This window comes from Mustelus asterias, chromosome 10 (genome assembly GCF_964213995.1).
Source record: "Mustelus asterias chromosome 10, sMusAst1.hap1.1, whole genome shotgun sequence".
NCBI lineage: Eukaryota > Metazoa > Chordata > Chondrichthyes > Carcharhiniformes > Triakidae > Mustelus > Mustelus asterias.
This window is the reverse complement of record NC_135810.1, coordinates 64,763,542-64,784,040: the sequence shown is the minus strand read 5'-3', so window position 1 is coordinate 64,784,040 and position 20,499 is coordinate 64,763,542. Positions and strand designations below refer to the sequence as shown.

Genomic DNA, 20,499 nt, shown 5'->3' with positions numbered 1-20,499 from the left:
CTCTGACCCTCATCATTATGTAATTCTGTGCCTGTCCCAGCTAGTGCACCTTTATCATCGGCACCACATTCTTGGGTTAAATTTAAAATGGGGTTAAAATCTGGCGCATATAGCCTCATTAAAATATTGAAATGACCAACCTGGCTTCACTGTTTCTCCCCCTACTCTCGTTCCACCACTATTAAACCCAGAAGAGGGTGGTTACGACACAGATTGGGTTTGGGTTTGAGGGTAATTAAAATTTTACAAACCCATGTCCCAATCCCATAGTTTCCATGGGTTACAATTCCTCTCACTGTCTTTAATATCATTTTGAGGTATTTGGAAGTTTGCATAGTTTAGTCCGACATAGTCCAGAATAGATCACAGCAATTGCTACTCACTGTTTCTTCAATTTATCCTTACTGTGGTTTATAGTGCCAAAGCCAATTTTCAATCCAATTAGCTAATTTCCCATCAATTTGATGAGTCTTAATTTTCTTTAAAAGCTTTAAACATGCAACTTTATGAAACATCTTTAAAAAATCCACGTAAGCTAAAGTCAAGAACAGTTTCTTCTGGCTTAGTTACTTCCCAAAAAGACTGGAGTGAATCTGTAAGCTGTGATTTACTGGTGGAGAATTGTGATGTGGGTGAATGCATGGGCTTGCATGTAGGTGGTGGGTAAAGGCCAGTTGCAACCCTTTGCTGGGGTTACCTCTGTATATCTTTCTGTGAATTAGGCTATGTGTGAGTCAACCCCCTTCAGGAGAGGCTGGACGGCAATCACAATTTATTAGTTGCCCAATTAGAGCAATATCGACGTGTGTTTTGCAATTTAATGTGAAGCTCATGGATTTTTTATGCTTCCTGGAAATTGTAAAAGCAAAGTGAGAACACAGCGGCAGTAAGGGGGAGGTCACAACTGACCTCCAACCTGCAGCATGAAAGGCTTTGTTCACAGCACTTGTCCCCAAAGCTTATTTTATGCATTTATTTATTAATTAGTGTTACAAGTAGGCTTACATTAACACTGCAATGAAGTTACTGTGAAAATCCCCCAGTCGTCACACTCCGGCGCCTATTCGGGTACACTGAGGGAGAATTTAGCATGGCCAATGCACCTAACCAGCAGGCCTTTTGGACTGTGGGAGGAAACCGGAGCACCCGGAGGAAACCCACGCAGACACGGGCAGAAGGTGCAGAATCTGCAGTCACCCAAGCTGGGAATCAAACTTGGTTCCCTGCTAACCGCTGTGCCACCTTGCCTCAAGCTTTTGAGGTGGCATCAACAATTTAGGAGTCTGTATGTCTGATACACAGTTTGGGGCTGTGATCTGCATGGATGCTGTTTACATTATGTTTCTTTGAGCCTGGGATGAGGATTAATATAACCATGCAAGAGCAGCACCATCAACAGCCTGTTGCTTACAGATCTGCAGCTCCAGACAAAAAAGAGGACATGCAGAGAGTTGCAGGAGGCTATTTCCAGCACGCACTATCTACAGGCAGACATTGGCATGTAAGAACATCAGGGTCTGAGGAGATTCAGAACTTCCTGTCAGACACTTGCGGCCTGCTGTCAACTGAAATGAAGACAGAAAATTCTGAAAAAACTCAGCAGCATCTGTGGAGAGAGAAACAGTTACTGCTGCGAGTCCAATACGACTCTTCTTCGGAATAGGAGTGCTTCCTCCTGAATCATGAAGCAAATGACTTTCCCCACCACAATCAGCCTCTTAGTGGTCAGACATCCAAACCCTCTCTACCTCCTCCTCCTCAATCATCGATCCGCCCCCCCCAAGATTGGACACGCTTGCAATGATTAAATCCCCACCCACCTCAATTACACACCCACAACTGCCCATGTCTGCCCTGAAGTGTCTCCGATCTCTTGCCATCACTGTCTCTCCCAAACCCTGCAGGCTACTCTGCACCCAGGCAACCATACCCCTCACGATCTCTATCCCAGCAGCATAAACTTACCTGTTCCTTGGCTATGGCCTCTGCTGTACTTCTCCATCCAACAATGAGCCAAGCCTTTCAATCAGGCTGACTCCAGTTGGGAATACTGCTTATTAATAAAAAAATAATTCACTCATGCCGTAGAGTAAAAGCTCCGCAGTGTTCAGGGCAATCAAAATCCCTCCCCATAACCTCTGTAGTGGAGCATGTCTGGCTTAGCTTCCATTTAAATTATTTGTAGGAAATGGGATAGGTTCATTGTAGACTTGGAATCCTCTCTGACCAATTTTTTCTCTCTGTGCTCCTCAAAGGGATTATTTGATGCCATTGGGTGCTCTTGTCTGTAGGAAGTAATAAACCAACATTGAGTAATAAAAGTTATATTGAGTTCAGATAGATTAAAGTTTTGCTCGATTCCACTTGGGGCAAGCATAAACTGTAGAAGGCTCCCGTCGGAGATTATTCAATTGGACAGCATCCACTGTCAGGCAATCTGTAAATTGAATTACTTTATCTTATTTCATGCTCTATTACAAAGCGTATTGTAAGTGGCCCATTGGAATGAACATGCTGCAATGGACCAAGTGGTACTCTTGCATCTTATGTTCATTATAGTTCTTGTAAACACCTTGGATAGCATGGAAACTGTGCTGGTACTAGGAACATTATTACTGATAAAGATCGTAAAATAATCCTGCCAAATTCTTCCATTGCTTTTTGCGGTGCCAATTTTCTATAGACAAGATGTGCATATATAAGAATCCTCCAAAGACATTACAAGACATTTTTTCTGCATTGTTTTAAAGTTGTTGACATTCCAGAAGCAGATATAGAGCCGAATACTATCCAACCAAGGACACAACTCCATTTTCTGTTCTGCTGGCATCCAGAATGTTGTATCTTGGCAGAAATAAGCTCAGCATTTGACAGCATCATCTCTGTTAATGCTAATGGTTAAATATGTAATTAATACAACAACCCCATTGGCTGCTGCATAACCACTGTCGCCAAGAGAGGCAGGGAACTGAGTCTGCCTCCTTGTGGGAGGTGATGGTCCAGCGGTATTATTGCTCGATTATTAATCCAGAAACTCAGCTAATGTTCTGGAGACCCAGGTTCGAATCTCACCATGGCAGATAGTGGAATTTGAATTCAATAAAAAACTATCTGGAATTAAGAATCTACTGATGATCATGAAATCGCTGTCAATTGTCAGAAAAATGCATCTGGTTCACTAATGCCCTTTAGGGAAGGAAATCTGCCGTCCTTACCTAGTCTGGCCTACATGTGACACCAAAGCCACAGCAATTGACAGTGGTTGACTCTCAACTGCCCTCCAAGGGCAACTAGGGATGGGAAATAAGTGCTTGCCCAGCCAGTGATGCCCATGTTGCACAAATTAATAAAAAAAAAGAACCCATATTTAACACCTGTGGGAAGAATATTCTCTTTTTGTCACTGTATGGTGAAAGTGGATAAATCAAGATAGCAAAATGGGACTGGGAATTCTGATATGTTAATTTTTTGAAATGCTTTATTGTGCAACCAGAAGTAAGCAATAAATATAATCACCTAAACAAATAAATTGGAATTTACAAGTCTAATTTTAGCTGGATTAATAACAATCAGCCCTTTTCATCTTCCTAATTTTCTGCAAGAACACAACTTCCATAAGAGACATGTAAACATCTAATTACTTGAACACAGTAATGAGGATGTACAACATTGTCAGAAATGCTGGATGTAAAATTGGATTCAAAGAACAAAGAAAATTACAGCACAGGAACAGGCCCTTCGGCCCTCCAAGCCTGCACCGACCATGCTGCCCAACTGAACTAAAACCCCCTAATCTTCCGGGGACCATATTCCTCTATTCCCATCTCATTCATGTACTTGTCAGGATGCCCCTTAAAAGTCACTACCATATCCGCTTCCACTACCTCCCCCGGCAACGAGTTCCAGGCACCCACCACTCTCTGTGTAAAAAATCTACCTCGTACATCTCTTTTAAACCTTGCCCCTTAAACCTATGCCCCCGAGTAATTGACTCTTCCACCCTAGGAAAAAGTTTCTGACCATCCAATCTGTCCATGTCTCTCATAATCTTGTAGACTTCTATCGGGTCGCCCCTCCATCTCTGTCGCTCCAGTGAGAACAAACCAAGTTTCTCCAACCTCTCCTCATAGCTAATGCCCTCCATACCAGGCAACATCCTGGTAAATCTTTTATGTACCCTCTCCAAAGCCTCCACATCCTTCTGGTAGTGTGGCGAACAGAATTGAACACTATATTCCAAGTGCGGCCTGACTAAGGTTCTATAAAGCTGCAATATGACTTGCCAATTTTTAAACTCAATACCCCGACCGATGAAGGCAAGCATGCCGTATGCCTTCTTGACTACCTTCTCCACCTGCATTGCCACTTTCAGTGACCTGTGTACCTGTACACCCAGATCCCTTTGCCTATCAATACTCCTAAGGATTCTGCCATTTACTGTATATTTCCTATCTGTATTAGACCTTCCAAAATGCATTACCTCACATTTGTCCGGATTAAACTCCACCTGCCATCTCTCTGCCCAATAGATATACTGATCTATATCCTGCTGTATCCTCTGATGGTCCTCATTGCTATCCGCAAATCCACCAACCTTTGTGTCGTCCGCAAACTTACTAATCAATCCAGTTAAGTTTTCCTCCAAATCATTTATATATATTACAAACAGCAAGGGTCCCAGCACTGATCCCTGAGGGACACCACTTGTCACAGCCCTCCATTCAGAAATGCACCCTTCCACTGCTACCCTCTGTCTTCTTTGACCGAGCCAGTTTTGTATCCACCTTGCCAGCTCACCTCTGATCCCATACGACTTCACCTTTTGCACCAGTCTGCCATGAGGGACCTTGTCAAAGGCCTTACTGAAGTCCATGTAGACAACATCCACTGCCCTACACTCATCAATTATTCATTAGGATCCATTGATTGGACACTGCAAATGGAATTTTAGAATACGAATGAGAGTCAGGACAACTTCAGGATCTTGCTAATAGGGAAGTCTGCCTGGATCTATCTGGGGATCGATCAGGAGACCTCCAATTGAGAGGCCATCTCCAGGTCCACCATCTAATAAAGAATAGTGGGTAGCTTCTTGAGGCTGCCCAGCCAATCAGTGGATACCCACCTTTGAAAGGTGCATGCTGATGCTGCAAGATAGGAATTGCATCTTCATCCTGATGTACTGTCTGAAGAGATATTCAACTTAAAAAAACAAACTGTGGTCACAGCTGCCAGGCCATGCCTGTGGAGAGGAGGTGACTCCACAAGATGGCTGGCAGGCATATGTGTGACCCGCTCACTGATGGCTGAAATTCCAGGGGAGCAGTTCGGGTGCATGAGGCCTTGTGCAAGCCAGCTCCAGCCACCTGCAGGGCTTGGTCCATCCGCCACTGGAAAACCTCCAGAGGCATCACCAGTCAGCCCATAAATGGGCAGTTCAATCTGCAGATTGGCTACCAGCTGCAGGTAGCCTCTGCTGGTGATGCCCACCTTTGGAAAAGCCATCGGCAGGTGGAAACCTGTTGCTTGACCATTGATCTGAAATTTCTTGGTGTCACCTTCAAACCTGTCCCTTGAGACAAGGTCAATTTCTTTTCTTATTCATCTGTGGGACATGGACACCCTTGGCTGGGCCAGCATTTATTGCCCATCCCTAGTTGCCCTTGAACTGAGCGTCTCACTCGGCATTTGCAGAGGGCAGTTAAGAGTCAACCACATTGCTGTGGCTCTGGAGTCACATGTAGGCCAGACCAGGTAAGGACAACAGATTTCCTTCAAAGGACATTAGTGAACCAGATGGGTTTTTCCAACAATCGACAATGGTTTCAAGATCATCAGTACATTTTTAATTACAGATATTTTTTATTGAATTCAAATTCCACCGTCTGCTGTGAGAGGATTCGAATCCACTTCCCCAGAACATTAGCTGAGTTTCTGGATTAATAGTCTAGTGATAATACCACTAGGCCATTGCCTCCCCTAATTCTCCCCAGTGGGTGCCTGTTGGGGACCAAAATGGCATTTGATAGGCATGCTCACATTTCTGTTATGACTTGCGCAATTTTGACTTGATGACAACTTAATAGGAACCTTCATTACTCCAGTCAATGCCATCTCTTAATCATCCACATCTGAGCACATGTTTAGTAGCAGAAAGGACCACTTTCTAGTGCTATTTAAAAGAACCATCAATTCCTTAAAGGTTGGCTGTTGGTTATTCTTCTGGCTATTGCCTGGATTCTACAACTTTTTGGAGCTTTCCATAGTTCTTTCAAGTTGCAAAGACCTATATGAAGTGGTGGTGTAATTGGTGTTTGAAAGGTTTTCCAACAATTGACAATTTTGGGACACAATTAAAAGCATGATTTTTCCACAGCAGATTCATTACAATGTTCCCTTTTACAGGAGAAAAGGGGCACACAATGACACAGAGAGGGGGACAGGATTGGAGGAGGTCAACCTAACTTAGCAACTTTCACCCCTCTGGAGTAGTCACATTATTGAGAGAGGCCAGGTGGGAGGACGGCCCCGGAGTGGTGAGATTCCAAGAGCGCATTGTTCTCTCCTGCAAAGGTAGTGCTGGGGGTTGTGCTGTGTGGGGGAAGCTGGAAAGTTGTGGGGAGGGGGCATTGATGGGATTTTGGAGGCTGGTGGAATTTTGAAAGGAAAGTATGTCTCAATGGTGAAAGGTCATGGTTTAAGCACTGATTACCATTCCCTGTGTGTTTTTAGGAAGTTTGTCCCTCTGAAGTCTTCTCAAATGGTGATGGGTGCAGTTCACAGGCCTTGGTTATTTCCCCCATAGATGGAAGTGGGCGGTTGCAGCCACTATCCCTGAGGGACCAATTTAACCACCGAGGAGGAGGAGGAAGCCTCAGCAGGTGGTGTGTCACATCCTTGCTCCACACCCAGCACCAATGCAGATACATGCCCCTCGGTGGGTATGTGAGAGTTGGCTCTATGGGATCACACATCACAATCCCTCTGCCCATATCCAGAGATTTATCAAATTTAACTTCCAATGTCTTCCAGATGTGACGTTAAGCTGCGGGGCCTAAATGTCCTCCCAGGTGGATGGAAAAATTCCCTAATGAAAGAAACAAGTTGGTTCTCCTGGTGTCCCGGCCATCAATGACATCCAATGACATCTAAAACAGATGAATTGGTTATTCATCTCACTGCCGTTTTCTGGACCCTGCTGTGTGCAAATTACCTGCCATGTTTGCCTCCTTAACAATAACAATTGCAATTCTAGAGTAATTAATGGGTTGTAATATGCTTTGAGACATCCTGAGGATCTGACAGGTGCCACATAATTGCAGATTTTATATTCTCTCTGTCATTCTGAACAAACTTAAGGTGCATTCACACACCAGGTTTTAGTGTGTTGGAGATTCAGCTTCCCAGCAATGTTACAGTTACAATGCAAATGTTTCCTAAATCCTCAATCCGAACTCCATTCATTCTTCCATTGTGTAGCAGGATCAGAGGGAAAGTGAAGAAAGACTGATTCCTGATTGGATGTTCCCGACGGAAGAGCGGTGATCGCCAGAAGCATTAGTCAGAACATTGATGTGAAATGAATGGGGGAATGTGAGGTTATCTTCGCTAACATGTTCTATTCATTGACTGTTTTTATTGTCTGAACAGACTGATCTTCAGCAGCATTGGTTCTCAGAAAGACTCTGTGCTCCAGCTGCATGTTTCCAAAGGGACAGACTGGAGAAGATTGATGAAGAGCGTGCTGAGCACCTTACCCTTTTTCAGAAAAGATGTCATCCTCAATGGATTAAAATGAAAAGGTTACTCTAGCTCCTCTATTCAGATTGTGATGTGGAGATGCTGGCATTGGACAGGGGTGGGCACAATAAGAAGCCTCACAACACCAGGTTAAAGTCCAATAGGTTTATTTGGGATCACGAGCTTTCGGAGTACTGCTCTTTATCAGGTGAGTGATGAAGAATGCCAGAATACAACAGACACCTATAAAGGCTAAAATACGCCATTGTAAGAATGGGATATGGCGCTTGACTCATCGATCGACAGTTCTGACGTGCCACAGCGAAAAACTGCACCGACCTCTTCAGAAGATAAGCACAAGACATAACCGGCAGAGTACCCTCCGTCGTCCAGTACTTCCCCAGAGCAGAGAATTATGACATCTTCTTCAGAGCCTTCAACATGTCATTAATGATGACAAACATCTCGCAAGGCCATCCCCACTCCCCCACTACTTGCCTTCAAACAACATGCACAACCTCAAACAGACCATTGTACGCAGCAAAGTACCCAGCCTTCAGGAGAACAGCGACCACGGCACCACACAACCCTGCCACGGGAATCTCTGCAAGATGTGCCGAATCATTGACACGGATGGCATCATCACACGTGAGAACACCACCCGCCAGGTACATGGCACACTCACCTGATGAAGGAGCAGTGCTTCGAAAGTTCGTGATTCCAAATAAACCTGTTGGACTTTAACCTGGTGTTGTGAGACTTCTTACTGTATTCAGATTGTGGTAAAGGAATTTAGTATGCTAACAGGCAAAGAACCTGACTGTCGTGCACACATTCTAAGATTTGGAAAGGGGGGAGATTTTAAGGCATTCCCTCTGTTGGAAATAAGATGACGGTGACCCAAGAATGGTGGGAAATAACCTACCATCCTTTCCTGTCATTGCTATGCCTGGGATACTCTTTGGAAAGGCCTCCCAGTGATTGGCCACAGTCCTGACCCCTGCCACATATTAGGATTTATTGATGATATGTATTCCTGTTGGAATTATAGGGCATACTGAGTACGGACTGTGCAGCCTGGACCCAGTATCAGTTAACAGCCTCAGGGAGCAGCCCAGCTGGTTAAGCTTTCATTTATTCTTGGGACTGGGAAGAAGAGTTGTGTTCCTCTGGGCTCCACAATACCAGCCCAAGCTATTGCTGCAATAGCTCTAACCCTTCTGTGTATGCTGGGTATGTTCATCACCCTCTCACAAACCCAACCAAGGCTGACCAAGTCACCCACTGTTGTGACAACTCATTGCAGCAATTTGCCTCTGAGGTGCATACTTTCCTCCTGCACTCGAGTGACTCAAACTAATGAATACAATCTTCTAAGTGGACTGGCAGTTAACTGGATGGGGAAAGATTTCCCCAGCATTTCAAAATATCTTCCCTTTCTAAACTGATAAGTTAAAGTATGAAACGACAAACTGGAAACTAAAGCGCAGCTGAAAAATATATCTCTGGGACATGTACGTTACGGTGCAGGAGGAGGCCATTTGGTCCATCATGTCTACACTGGCTCTCCAAATGAGTATCATGACTTCGTGCCATTCCCTGGCCTTTTCCTATTATCCCTGCACATTGTTTCTATTCAAGTAATCATCTAATGCCCTCTTGCATACCTCGATTGAATCTGCCTCCACCACAATTCCAGAGCATTCCAGACCCCATCCACTCATTGTGTGAAATAGTTTGTATTTAATGAATATTCATTTTTTTCTTACTGTCAAGAAATATTCAGTCAGAAAATAGGTGAACCCCAACCTGTTGAGATTACATCCAAGTCAGTGAAGAGTGACATACAGTTTAGCAGATTAGCTGTTCCTTACCATCACAGGTCCTGTTATATTCAGGATTTTCCTGCAGTTGATTTTTCAGCCTGCACTGAAATCTGTGCTGCCAGAACTCTAGGAACCAGGGATTACTGAAGTGGGTCTCTGGCCGCAGCTCAAGGTAGTAATCATCAAACCACGTCACATCAGGAGATTGCAGTTTGATTGTTATGCCTCCAGTGGCTTCTCGCTGGTAGCCATCTGTCACATCATACCTATCTGCCCAGCCATCACTGTAATGAACAAGAGATAAGCCAGTGTTAAAAGTTCATTCAAATGTGCATTGAGAGAGCTGCAATAATCAGAACATAGGCTTTATTTACAAATGTTTGGTAAACAGACAGGCTGTTAATATTCACTATTAAGTACATGGGAAGTACAGGCCCTTCAGCTCAAATGGTCCATGCCCCTGTTTATATTTCATACTAGCCTCCTCTATCCTGTCAGACTAAACTTTCTCCTCCTGGGTTTGTCTAAATTCCCTTAAATGCATCTATGAAACTCGTCACAATTTCTCCAGGTAGCAGTGAGTTTGAATCCTGACCATTCTCTGGGTATAGAACTTTTACCCGAATTCCCTATTGGATAGCTGAGTGATGATTTTATACTTATGGCTTTTAGCTCTTGCTCTTCCCCCTGGGTGGAAACATCTTCTCCACCTCTATACTTTAAACATAATCATGATCGTAAAGATTGCTATCAGGTCACCACTCTGCTGCCAAAATAAAATACTGTTGATGCTGGAAATCTAAAATGAAAACAGAAAGTGTGAGAAACACTCAACAGTTCTGTCAGCATCTGTAGAGGGAGAGAAACAGAGTTAGCTTTGCAATTCAAACATGGTTTCTTCAGAATCACAATTTCCAGAACACTGTTATTATTACCCCTTAGCCAGTTTAACTTACACTTCAGTTAAATTTCCTCAGTTAAAAAACCCAGTAAAATCAATTAGAATTGTAACAGGCAAAAAGAAAGCGTGAGTGAGAGAAATCTGAATTCATATCAGGAAATGCTGAATGCACACAGCAGACCATTTGGAATCAGTTCCGATGAAGGATCTACTTGAACTTAACTTTGTCCTTCAGATGCTGACAGAGCTGCTATACATTTATAACATCTTCCGTTAATCTTTCAATTGGAATATTCCTGCCTGAAATCAGGTTGCTTAAAATAAAGACACATTTAAATTAAAATGTAGGAAACTCATGAACGTATGAGTTAGAAGCAAGAATAAGCCACTTGGCCCTTTAAGCCTGTTAAGCTATTCAATAAGATCATGACTAATTTTACTGTAACCTCATGTCCACCCCCAAATAACCTTTCACCCACTGGTTTATCAGGAATCTATCTAATTTTGCTTTGGAAACATTCGAGGGCTCTTCTCCCACTGAATTTTGAAGAAGTGAGTTCCAAACTCTCAGCACCCTCAGAGAGGAAAATAATTCTCATCTCTGTCTTAAAAGGGCGATCCCTTATTTTTAAACTACGATCCCTAGTTCTAGATTCTCCCACAACAGGAAACATCGACCCTGTCAATACCCCTCAGGATCTTATGGGTGGAATTCTCCCGCCCCACCCCACCTACCATGGGAGTCATAGCAGGCGGGACAGGACCATGCAAAGGCCTGCTGACCTCGGGCAGGATTTTCCGGTCTTGGGGCAAGTGCAGCTGGAAAATCCCACCCTCTATGTTTCAATTAAGTCCCATCTTACTTTTCTAAACTCCAGTGGTTACAAAGCTTAGTGTGTCCAATTTTTCTGCATAAGATAACCCACCCATTCCTGGTATTAGTTTAGTAATCTACTTTGAACTGCTTTGAATGCATTTACATCCTTCCTTGAATAAGGAGACTAATACTGTACACAGTACTCCAGATATAGTGTCACCAATGCTATGTACAACTGAAACATAACCCCCCTACTTTATATTCAATTCTCAATCCTAATAAACAATAACATTCTATTAGCTGCACAGTGGTTAGCCCTGCTGCTTCACAGCTTAGGGGCGCGGGTTCAATTCCAGCATTGGGTGACTGTCTGAGTGGAGTTTGCACATTCTCCCTGTGTCTGTGTGGGTTTCCTCCCACGGTCTAAAGATGTGCAGGTTAGGTTGATTGCCCCTTAGTGTCCCAGGTTAGGGGAACTAGCAAGGTAAATATGTGGGGTTACAGAGTTAGGGTCTGGGTTGGATGCTCTGTTGGAGAGTCAGTGCAGAATCGATGGGCTGAATGTCCTGCTTCTGCACTAGAGAGATTCTATGATTCTACGATTATCTTTCCTAATTACCTGTTATTGCTTCATACTAACCTTTTGTGATCCATGCACTAGGATTCCCAAATCACTGAATCTCACAACTCTGCAATCTCTCACCATTTGGATAATAAGCTTCTTTTTTATTCTTCCTGCCAAATGGACAATTTCACATTTTCCCACATTGTACTCCATTTGCCAGATTGTTGCCCATTCACTTAACTGATCTATAGTCCCTTGTAGCCTCCTTATGTTCTCTTCACATCTTACTTTCCTACCTATCTTTGTGTTGTCAGCAAATTTAGCAACTATACCTTCTGTCCCTCCATCCAAGTCATTTATATACATTGTAAAAAGTTGAGGCCCCAGCCCAGCACTGATCCCTGTGGCATCCAATCATTACATCCCACCAACTAGAAAAACACATTTTTAGCTGCACTCTGTCATGGATAGAGGATGGGCTAGCTAACAGGAAACAATGTGTAACCTGCTACACAATAAGCCTTTACTGTAACTTTTGCTATGACACTTTATCAAATGCCTTCTGAAAAACTCAGTCCATCTACTGGTTCCCCTTCATCCACAGCACGTGACTCCTTCAAATAACTCAAATAAATTGTTTTTACATGATTGGTCTTTCACAAAACCATGTTGACTCTACCTGATTACATTGAATTTTTCTCAGTGTCCTGTCATAACACCTTTACCAATAGCTTCCAACATTTTCCCTATGAGAGATCTCAATAGCTTTTTAGAGAAAAAATAATGACATAAAACTTCAAACATATTTTGCTCAGATACTAAACTGATTAGAAGATGGGAAGTAAAGCACATCCACTGTTCAGAAGATCCTGTGGTGTGGTGCACAGCCATGCTGATTGGATGAGATCCCATGTCTGTGATGAAATAATAGCTGATCAACCTATGGCATTCATCAGTATATCTCAGCGGATTTGTGGCAGAGAAAGGGAAAAATTAACCAGAAATCTCATTTGAGATTGTTAGGAGAGGGCAAGATCAAGCTCTGTCTCAATTGTGATCTCCCCATCACCCATAATTGAATAAGCTCCCAACATTTGCCAACTAGCTTTCAACTTAATTAACTTTGCTTATGTCTCCATAAAGTGCCAAGGGACATTTTCCTGTGTCAAAAGCTCTAAATAAATGGAAGTTCATTTTGTTTTAGTGGGAAGCTAGGTTAGCAGGGAGCATGAGTAGGAGAAGCAGACCCATGGGATTGTAGTCCTAGCTCTGACCCACACTCACTTCAAGCGTACTTTTCTTGCTAGGGGTGTAGAATAACACAATTTGCAATCCAATTGCTGGTCACTTAGACGAGATATTATTGTCCTGCTAGCACCTGTGGGACTATAGGCCCCAAAATGACTTAGTGCTTCATGGAGAGATGGGTAGAAAAATGTTTTAAAAATTGAATAACCTATCTCACAACATTGGCAGTGACGTATAATCCTTTCCCTACCTGTATCATGCTGTTTTTACAAATAAAATATGATATGTCAAAATCTCAATGAATGTTTGATACAGTGTTAAAAACACACATCAGGTTCAAAAATTTGACAATAAATGTTTGATAATAAATGTCTCTTTGAATAATAACCAAATACATTATTAGATGATGTCTTGCTAATGATATAACAAGGTCTATGTTTTAGGCAAGGTCATAATTGTTAGCTTGGTAATAATTGCTGCTGACATTTTCTCTCATCACCATTCACCATTGATTCACAAAATGTGAGAAATTTACAAAGGCAGATAATTCAATCAATTAACTGCAATTTTCTTCCCCGTGCTGTGAGTCATTGATGCCACCATGAGCACTGTCAAGAAAATAGATCTGCCTAGTGGAGAGTAGGGTAGCAGGCAGCACCACTGTACAACTCAACCACAATTATAGCAACCAAAGAAAAGTCCAGCTGACAAAATGTTGGGTGCACGTATCAATCTGTACGTTAATATGTGTATGCTTTTAAAAAACCTTTGTGTTGCAGAGAGTGTAATATGACCATAAGAACAAGGAACAGAAGTAGGCCATTTGGCTCAAGTACACTCCACCATTTAATAAGATCATGACTGATGTGATAGTAACCTCAAACTTGCTTACCAAGAATCTACCCATCCCTGCCTTAAAAATAATATACATTCTGTTTCCGCAACTTCTTCAGGAAGAGTGTTCCAAAGACTCACGACCCTCAGGATTTTCTTTTCCTCACCTCTGTTTTAAATGGGTGACCCCTTATTTTTAAAATAGCGACCCCTAGGGTGGGATATTTCAGCTCTTCCCGCCACGGGATCTTCTGGTCACGCCGGGGGCCAACCCCCACCCCAGCCGGTTCTCTGGCAGTGGGATGGGCGAGCCATGTAAAATGCCGTAGATATCAGCGGAATCGGAAGATCCCACATCTGCTACTGGTAAGCATGCTGTGGGGGGAGTAGGGTGGAAAATCCCACCCCTAGTTCTAGCTTCACCTGCAAGAGGAAACATCCTCTCCACATCCACCATCAGGATCTTATGTGTTTCCTTTGCCTTTTATTCCTCTAAACTGCAGTAGATACAAGCCTGGCCTGTCCAACCTTTTCTCAATAGACAATACACCCATATTTATATGAGATGCAGAGGGATCTGAGTGCCTTAGTGCATGAATTGCAAAAGGCTAGTATGCAGGAGAAGCAAGTAATTAGGAAAGCGAACAGAATGTTAGCACTTATTGTGAGGGGAATTGAATACAAATGAAGGTATTATTCTGGTAAACTTTCTCTGAACTGCTTCCAACATTTACATCCTTCCTTAAATAAGATGACCAATACTGTACACAGCATTCCAGATGTGGTCTCACTAGCACCTTGTATAAGTGAAGCACACCCTCCCTTCATTTGTATTCAATAAATGCTAACATTCTATTAGCTTTCTTAATTACTTGCTGTTTCGGCATACTAGCTTTTGCAATTCATGCACCAAGACACCCAGACCCCTCTGCATCTCATATATAGTAACTCAGTCCAGGGAATGTCCATTCCTAGTTTTCAATAGGCAGCCAAACTATAGAGATAAAAATTTGGCTTCAGCCATAACACCAAAATTGGTATTATCATATTGCCTCTTGATATATGACCGATATTTGGTTCTATTGATTTAAACAGGCAGCCAATGCAATAACTCAAGTGTGATACAACTACTCAATGTACTTTCCTACCTCATGGAGTTTTACAGTATAGAAAGAGAAGCCATTTGGCCCATCGTGATTTGCTGGCCTTCTGAACAAATTATCCCTCAATACCTTTCCTGTATCCTTTTTCCAAAAGCTTTTCATTTTTAAAATTATTTGCTCACTTCCATTTTCAAATTATGGGGAATTCTGTTTTCATCAATGTTTCTGGTTAGGCATTCTAAACCAATACAGTCCAATGTGTGGAAAAAAATCTTAAAATCTCCCTTAGTTGTTTCAAAAATGATCTTAAAATAATGCACCCTGGTTATTGATTCACTAACCAATGAAATGGGCCTGAATTATACAAGGTCATGAATTCCCCACTCCCCCAATTAAAATGTCAATCCGGGGAGGACACTGAGGGAAACACTGGCCTGGTAAATTGGCCGTTAATATGCTGGAGGCTGGCCATAGAGAGGGGTGGTGATCGGGGCTGGCCACGTTGGGGGTGGGGTGTGCTGGGTAGGCCACCAATCGAGGGGGAGGGGATCGGGAATAATAGTTAAAGGCTGAGATTAAAGACACCTGCTTTTCAAATAAAGCCATAAAATTCAACGGGATTCAAACAAATATAATAAACTTCACTATACAAAGTTAGAAAAGTAAAACAGTCTACAGAATGAGGTACATATGAATTTACAGACAAACTGTGGGTTAGATGCACCACACTACAGAATAAATGACAGATGCAACTAAGACAGTGTCCTTTGATTTCTCAAGAACCCACCCTGACGTTACTCAACCAATCTCGCTGAAACATCATCTTTCTCACAAGGATTTCCAATCTTCACCATAGAAGATCCTGTCTTGGAATTCTCTCCAAAAGTCACTACCTCTCCCATAAGGATACCTTCCTTTACCCCAATGGCCCACAGTATAGAAACAGTGGAATCTCTGGCTGTGTCTCTGTCATGTCTGTGACACTACTTGGCTGGTTCCCCTGAAGCTGACTCCTGACTGACCCTTGAGGTGCTCTTCACTAACCCTTGAACTGATCTAATAACCTAACACCACACCCATAGGTCCCACCCTTGTTATTAGCAGGAACCAATGTAATAGCATTAGAGATACATAGTACCTTTAAATGTTACAATTTCCATAGGGGAACACAGATCAATGGATTTCCCATCATCATTTCCTTTGGCAGAAAGAAATTTGTCTTTGCTCCTACAGCCTTTCTTTAAACTCTGAATAGAGCATCTGCCACGACATTCTTCCTCAGAAACATGCTCAATTTTCAAATTGAAGGACAGAAGCATCAAAGTCCATTAGAATAGCCGAAGATTCGCCATGCAAAACCTCCCACAAAACACTCGGGGATTATGATCAGTAAAAATGAATGTCTCCCCAGGATTATTTGAAAGGTAAACTTCAAATTGGCAGAGTTAACACAAGGCTGGCCACTTCTTACTGGAAGATTGACTATTTTTGTTGACACCATTAAGTGTCCCCGAGAAGTAACCGACGGCATGCTACATGCCCAAGTAACAATGCTCCCACTCCTGTGTCATTGGCATCAACAGCTACTTTGACAACAGCTTCTTTTGGCTAAGATCAAGTGTAACTTTTGACCTCGCACCTGGTCTTGGCCAATGAGGTTATACTGAGGCTTCACCTGAAGCAATTTTTTAAAAGCCATCTGGACCTTTTGGCTAAGATAAAGCTCAGATCAAGCCCAGGAGGCCGTGTAATGTCTCATCCTGTCAGCTTGGATCTTGTTTGATCGAGCCCAAGACGGGAGGAATGGCTGTCTTGTCAGCTTAGATTTGTTTTGAATTGGATTTTGATTGGGAATAACATACCAAAAGGTACAAAAAAAACATCTGCTTTGAATGGCCAAAAGCAGATTGCTCATTAATATGGTCTTCACACTTTCAAAGGCAGTCCGGCAGGATTCGATCCAACTAAACCTCATGTTTTACTTTAGGTCAGAGCAGCAACTACCACACTAAAATTTGGGACAAATTTCTTGGAGATACGAGCCATTCCCAAGAATGATAGGATTTCACTTTTTGTTTTAGGAATGGGGAAGTCTATAATGATTTTAGTTTTATCCACTCAAGGCAACTCTTCATCTTGCCCCACGACATGTCCTAAATAGCCTGGCCAAAGTCTGTCATTGCCAAATTGATCTCCAGATTCACTCCTTGAGGTCTATGCAATGGGGCATATGGGTGTTACAGATGTTCTGCACAGTTATTGTCATATACCCTCAACAATCCTGCTCCACAAGGAAGGACTCTGAAGACAAGTATGCTCTGCATTATTGAAGGGTCCTGGTTCAGAGGCCTGGGCCAGAAATGCAAAGCTTCACTTTAGCGCAAAAAACAGAAGTGGAGCGGCAGTCAATGATGATTGCCATTCCTTGGAAGCTTTGGCCTATGATTTAACTTAAACAAATCCATCTTGCCTTTCCGAAATTAATCCACACTTGTCCGACTTTATCCTGGATTATGGATTCTAAAAGCTTTCCCAAGATTAAAGTGACTGGCCTCTGGGTTTATCCTTGCACCTTTTTTCTTGAGCAAGACTCCCAAAGTTTGTTATTTTCCAGTCTTCTGGAACCACTTCAATATCTAAGAAGGGTCAGAGGAATGTGACCAGTTTGTCTACAATTTCCACCATGAATTGCCTCAGCATCTTTGGATGCATCCTTTAAAGTTTTGATGACTTTATGTAGTCAGGCTTTCAAATACTTCTGTTTTATTAATTTTTAACCTTAATCTACACTAAATTAAGAATCAGTGTAAATGATCTCTGGATTAATAATCTATAATTAATTCTCAGGAGACAGCATCATTAATATATGCCATTATACACACTATGTACCAATACAATATAGTTAGCCGGTTAGACATAGTAATATAACTATTTGGGAGATAAATATTTCAGCGAGTCCAACATAGTTTTGGTAGCATTGTATTTTAATGAATATACAATCTAATTTAAAACCCAGAACAGCTATGTTAATGTGTTTCACCTCATGGCTAGAATGGGATTTTTATAAAGCTATGTTATGATTTTTCTAAGCATATTCAATTCCACTTATAAAGAGTTGATTACAAAACCATCATGCATGGATTCCAGACTGTTGCAATAAACATTTGTAATGTTAGTTTACTAAACAAAGGAATCTTCTTGTAAAATGATTTCCTTATGACAGTTAAACAGCCAAGGATAGTTTTCATTCCACATACCTATCAGGCGGCTTAGCTAAACAGAGAGGTAGGTGCCTTGAGTTCCCATACAAAAGGCAATTATTTTGATCAGTGCAGTAACTTTGATTTACAGCTCAGTCAAACCTCTTTTCCAACAGAAAGACCCAAGAAAGAAATCAAAGAACTTTATTGTCTGCCTGTTTCTCTCCTCTCCCTGGGTTGGATTTTTGTTTTGGAATCACAACCCCAGGATTACATCCAGGTCCTGACCCCACAACAGGTCGTCAATGGTCACCTGAAACGATTTTCAAAGGATTGGTCAATTAATGAGCAAAATTGTTAAATGGATACAAGCCAGGTGGTGAAGTATGACACACGACACGGATCTTATCCTTGATAGAAGGTTTGTTCACAGGATGCAGCGTTATATATCTCTGCCTCCTAATGACTAACCCAGTCTCCCAGCAGACTCTGTTTAGATGTGCTCTGCCTTTAATCAAACAATGCCAATCACCTATGTGTCTTTAGCATAACCAACCAACCATTAACAGATTCCCCTTTCTTTCTTTAAACAGCATCTTTATAACATACTTAAATAACTAGAATGCAATTAGAGAAAACAATTAGTTTCCATATTTCTGAAGCATATCATAAACACATCCTTTTAGGACTTGGAGTCAAAATCCTGCTTTTAAAATAGTTTGATAAGTTGTGACTTGCCAATTTACGTTAGAAATCACGATTTTCTCTCTAATGCTTTCTTTATACTAGCAAGGTCAATATCTATCTTTTCTCAGTGATGGGTCCATCTTGAGCTCACGCAGGCCATCCATAGGAATGGTGGTGGGGGCTCAAGATCTGGTGGGATCACCGACTTCTGATTTTCACCGACCCTCGCCAGCATTGCAATCAGGTCCATGCCCATAACAACCATGAACCTGTTTTAAATACATCTCCGTACATTAGCATATTACTAAAGGCCCCTTCACTGTACATTGAATCTGAGGCATATTTTCAAACCTCACCGATGTAACATTATGTTGGCCTGGATTGCAACAGGTTCACCCATTTGTGCACCTATCATGGGGATCTGCCCAGGGGCATAAAGGTGAGTATAGCCCCCAGTGGAAAGTGGCCTGGCAATGCCTTGGCACTGTCCCTTGGCACAGATTAACTGTCGAGTTAACATGCCCATGCCAACCTGGCTGTGCCAACCTGTGCCAGGGGCAGTACAAGGGGTGGACCCCAGAGGAACATCAGGGGGAGGGGGGGTACAAGCATTGACTGTTTGGGTGGTGGGTTGGGAGAAGGGGTGCAATATTTGAGAGGAGGGGGATGTTGGCATTTACTGTGTGTGTGTGGGGTCAGCGGGGGAAGGAGTAGGCGATGGCACTGAATGCTGGGGGGCATTGTGAGATGGTGAATGCTGGCTCTTACCACCGGGGGTGCATGCCGGTTCTGATGGTGGGGATTTGGGGGGCTAGGGCAGTGTGGAAGGGACTCCTGATACCTCTGCGGTGGGATGTGGTTGTGTGGGAGATTATTTTTTGATATTTAAACATGGCGCCTCAAACTCAGTGCGACTGGGCTTTGCCGGCTAGCTGTGGCCCTGCCCCTCTACATAATGGTGTGAAACATGCCTAGCTATTTTTTTTGTGACAGAGTGTGATAAAATCAGGAAAGAAAATCAGACTGTTTCTCTGGAGAGAAAGACACCAGGAGCAATCTTACCAAAAAAATTCTAAGTGCCAAACAAATGTGAAAACAGGAGAGTTTCAGACTCTTCAAATTCAAATCTTATGACGCTTAGAAACAAAATGAGGCAAAGTATGATTCTCACCAGTAGGGGGGGTGGCCAGAGTCTAGTCATGCTGGGAAGGTGGCTGCTGACTGCCAGAGGGTGCTATTGCACATGCGCCGTGATCTCCCGCTGCACCATGTACAAGATTATGTAGTGCACTGAGAGATTGCCACTGCCTCACTCTCCGGGACATCACACCCCCACCCCCGATTGTGGCCTTGCCCTGATCGTGGCCCCACCCCCAATTGTACCCCCACTCTGATTGCCATCCTGTTCATCCCACAACCCCCTGGCTATTTGCCTCCCCCGTTGAGCAACCCCTGGTCAATCAACACCCCTTCCCCTCTCCCCCCGGTTGATTGCTGCCCTGGCGATCCCCAATTGCAGAGTGCGCAGCCCCAACGCGCTGCCTCCCCTTCAGGCCCCATTGCTCCTCTTAAACGCTG

The 20,499-nt window shown here is 42.9% G+C and overlaps 1 protein-coding gene across 1 annotated transcript in view; it reads right to left on the bottom strand.

Moving 5' to 3' along the window:
• The window catches only part of grm5b (glutamate receptor, metabotropic 5b), a 598,451-nt gene that overhangs the window by 183,400 nt on the left and 394,552 nt on the right, over window positions 1-20,499 (bottom strand). The window contains exon 3 of the mRNA XM_078222796.1: window positions 9,615-9,850. Within this exon, the coding sequence (XP_078078922.1) occupies window positions 9,615-9,850 (236 nt within the window). The remainder of the gene's footprint in view (window positions 1-9,614; window positions 9,851-20,499) is intronic.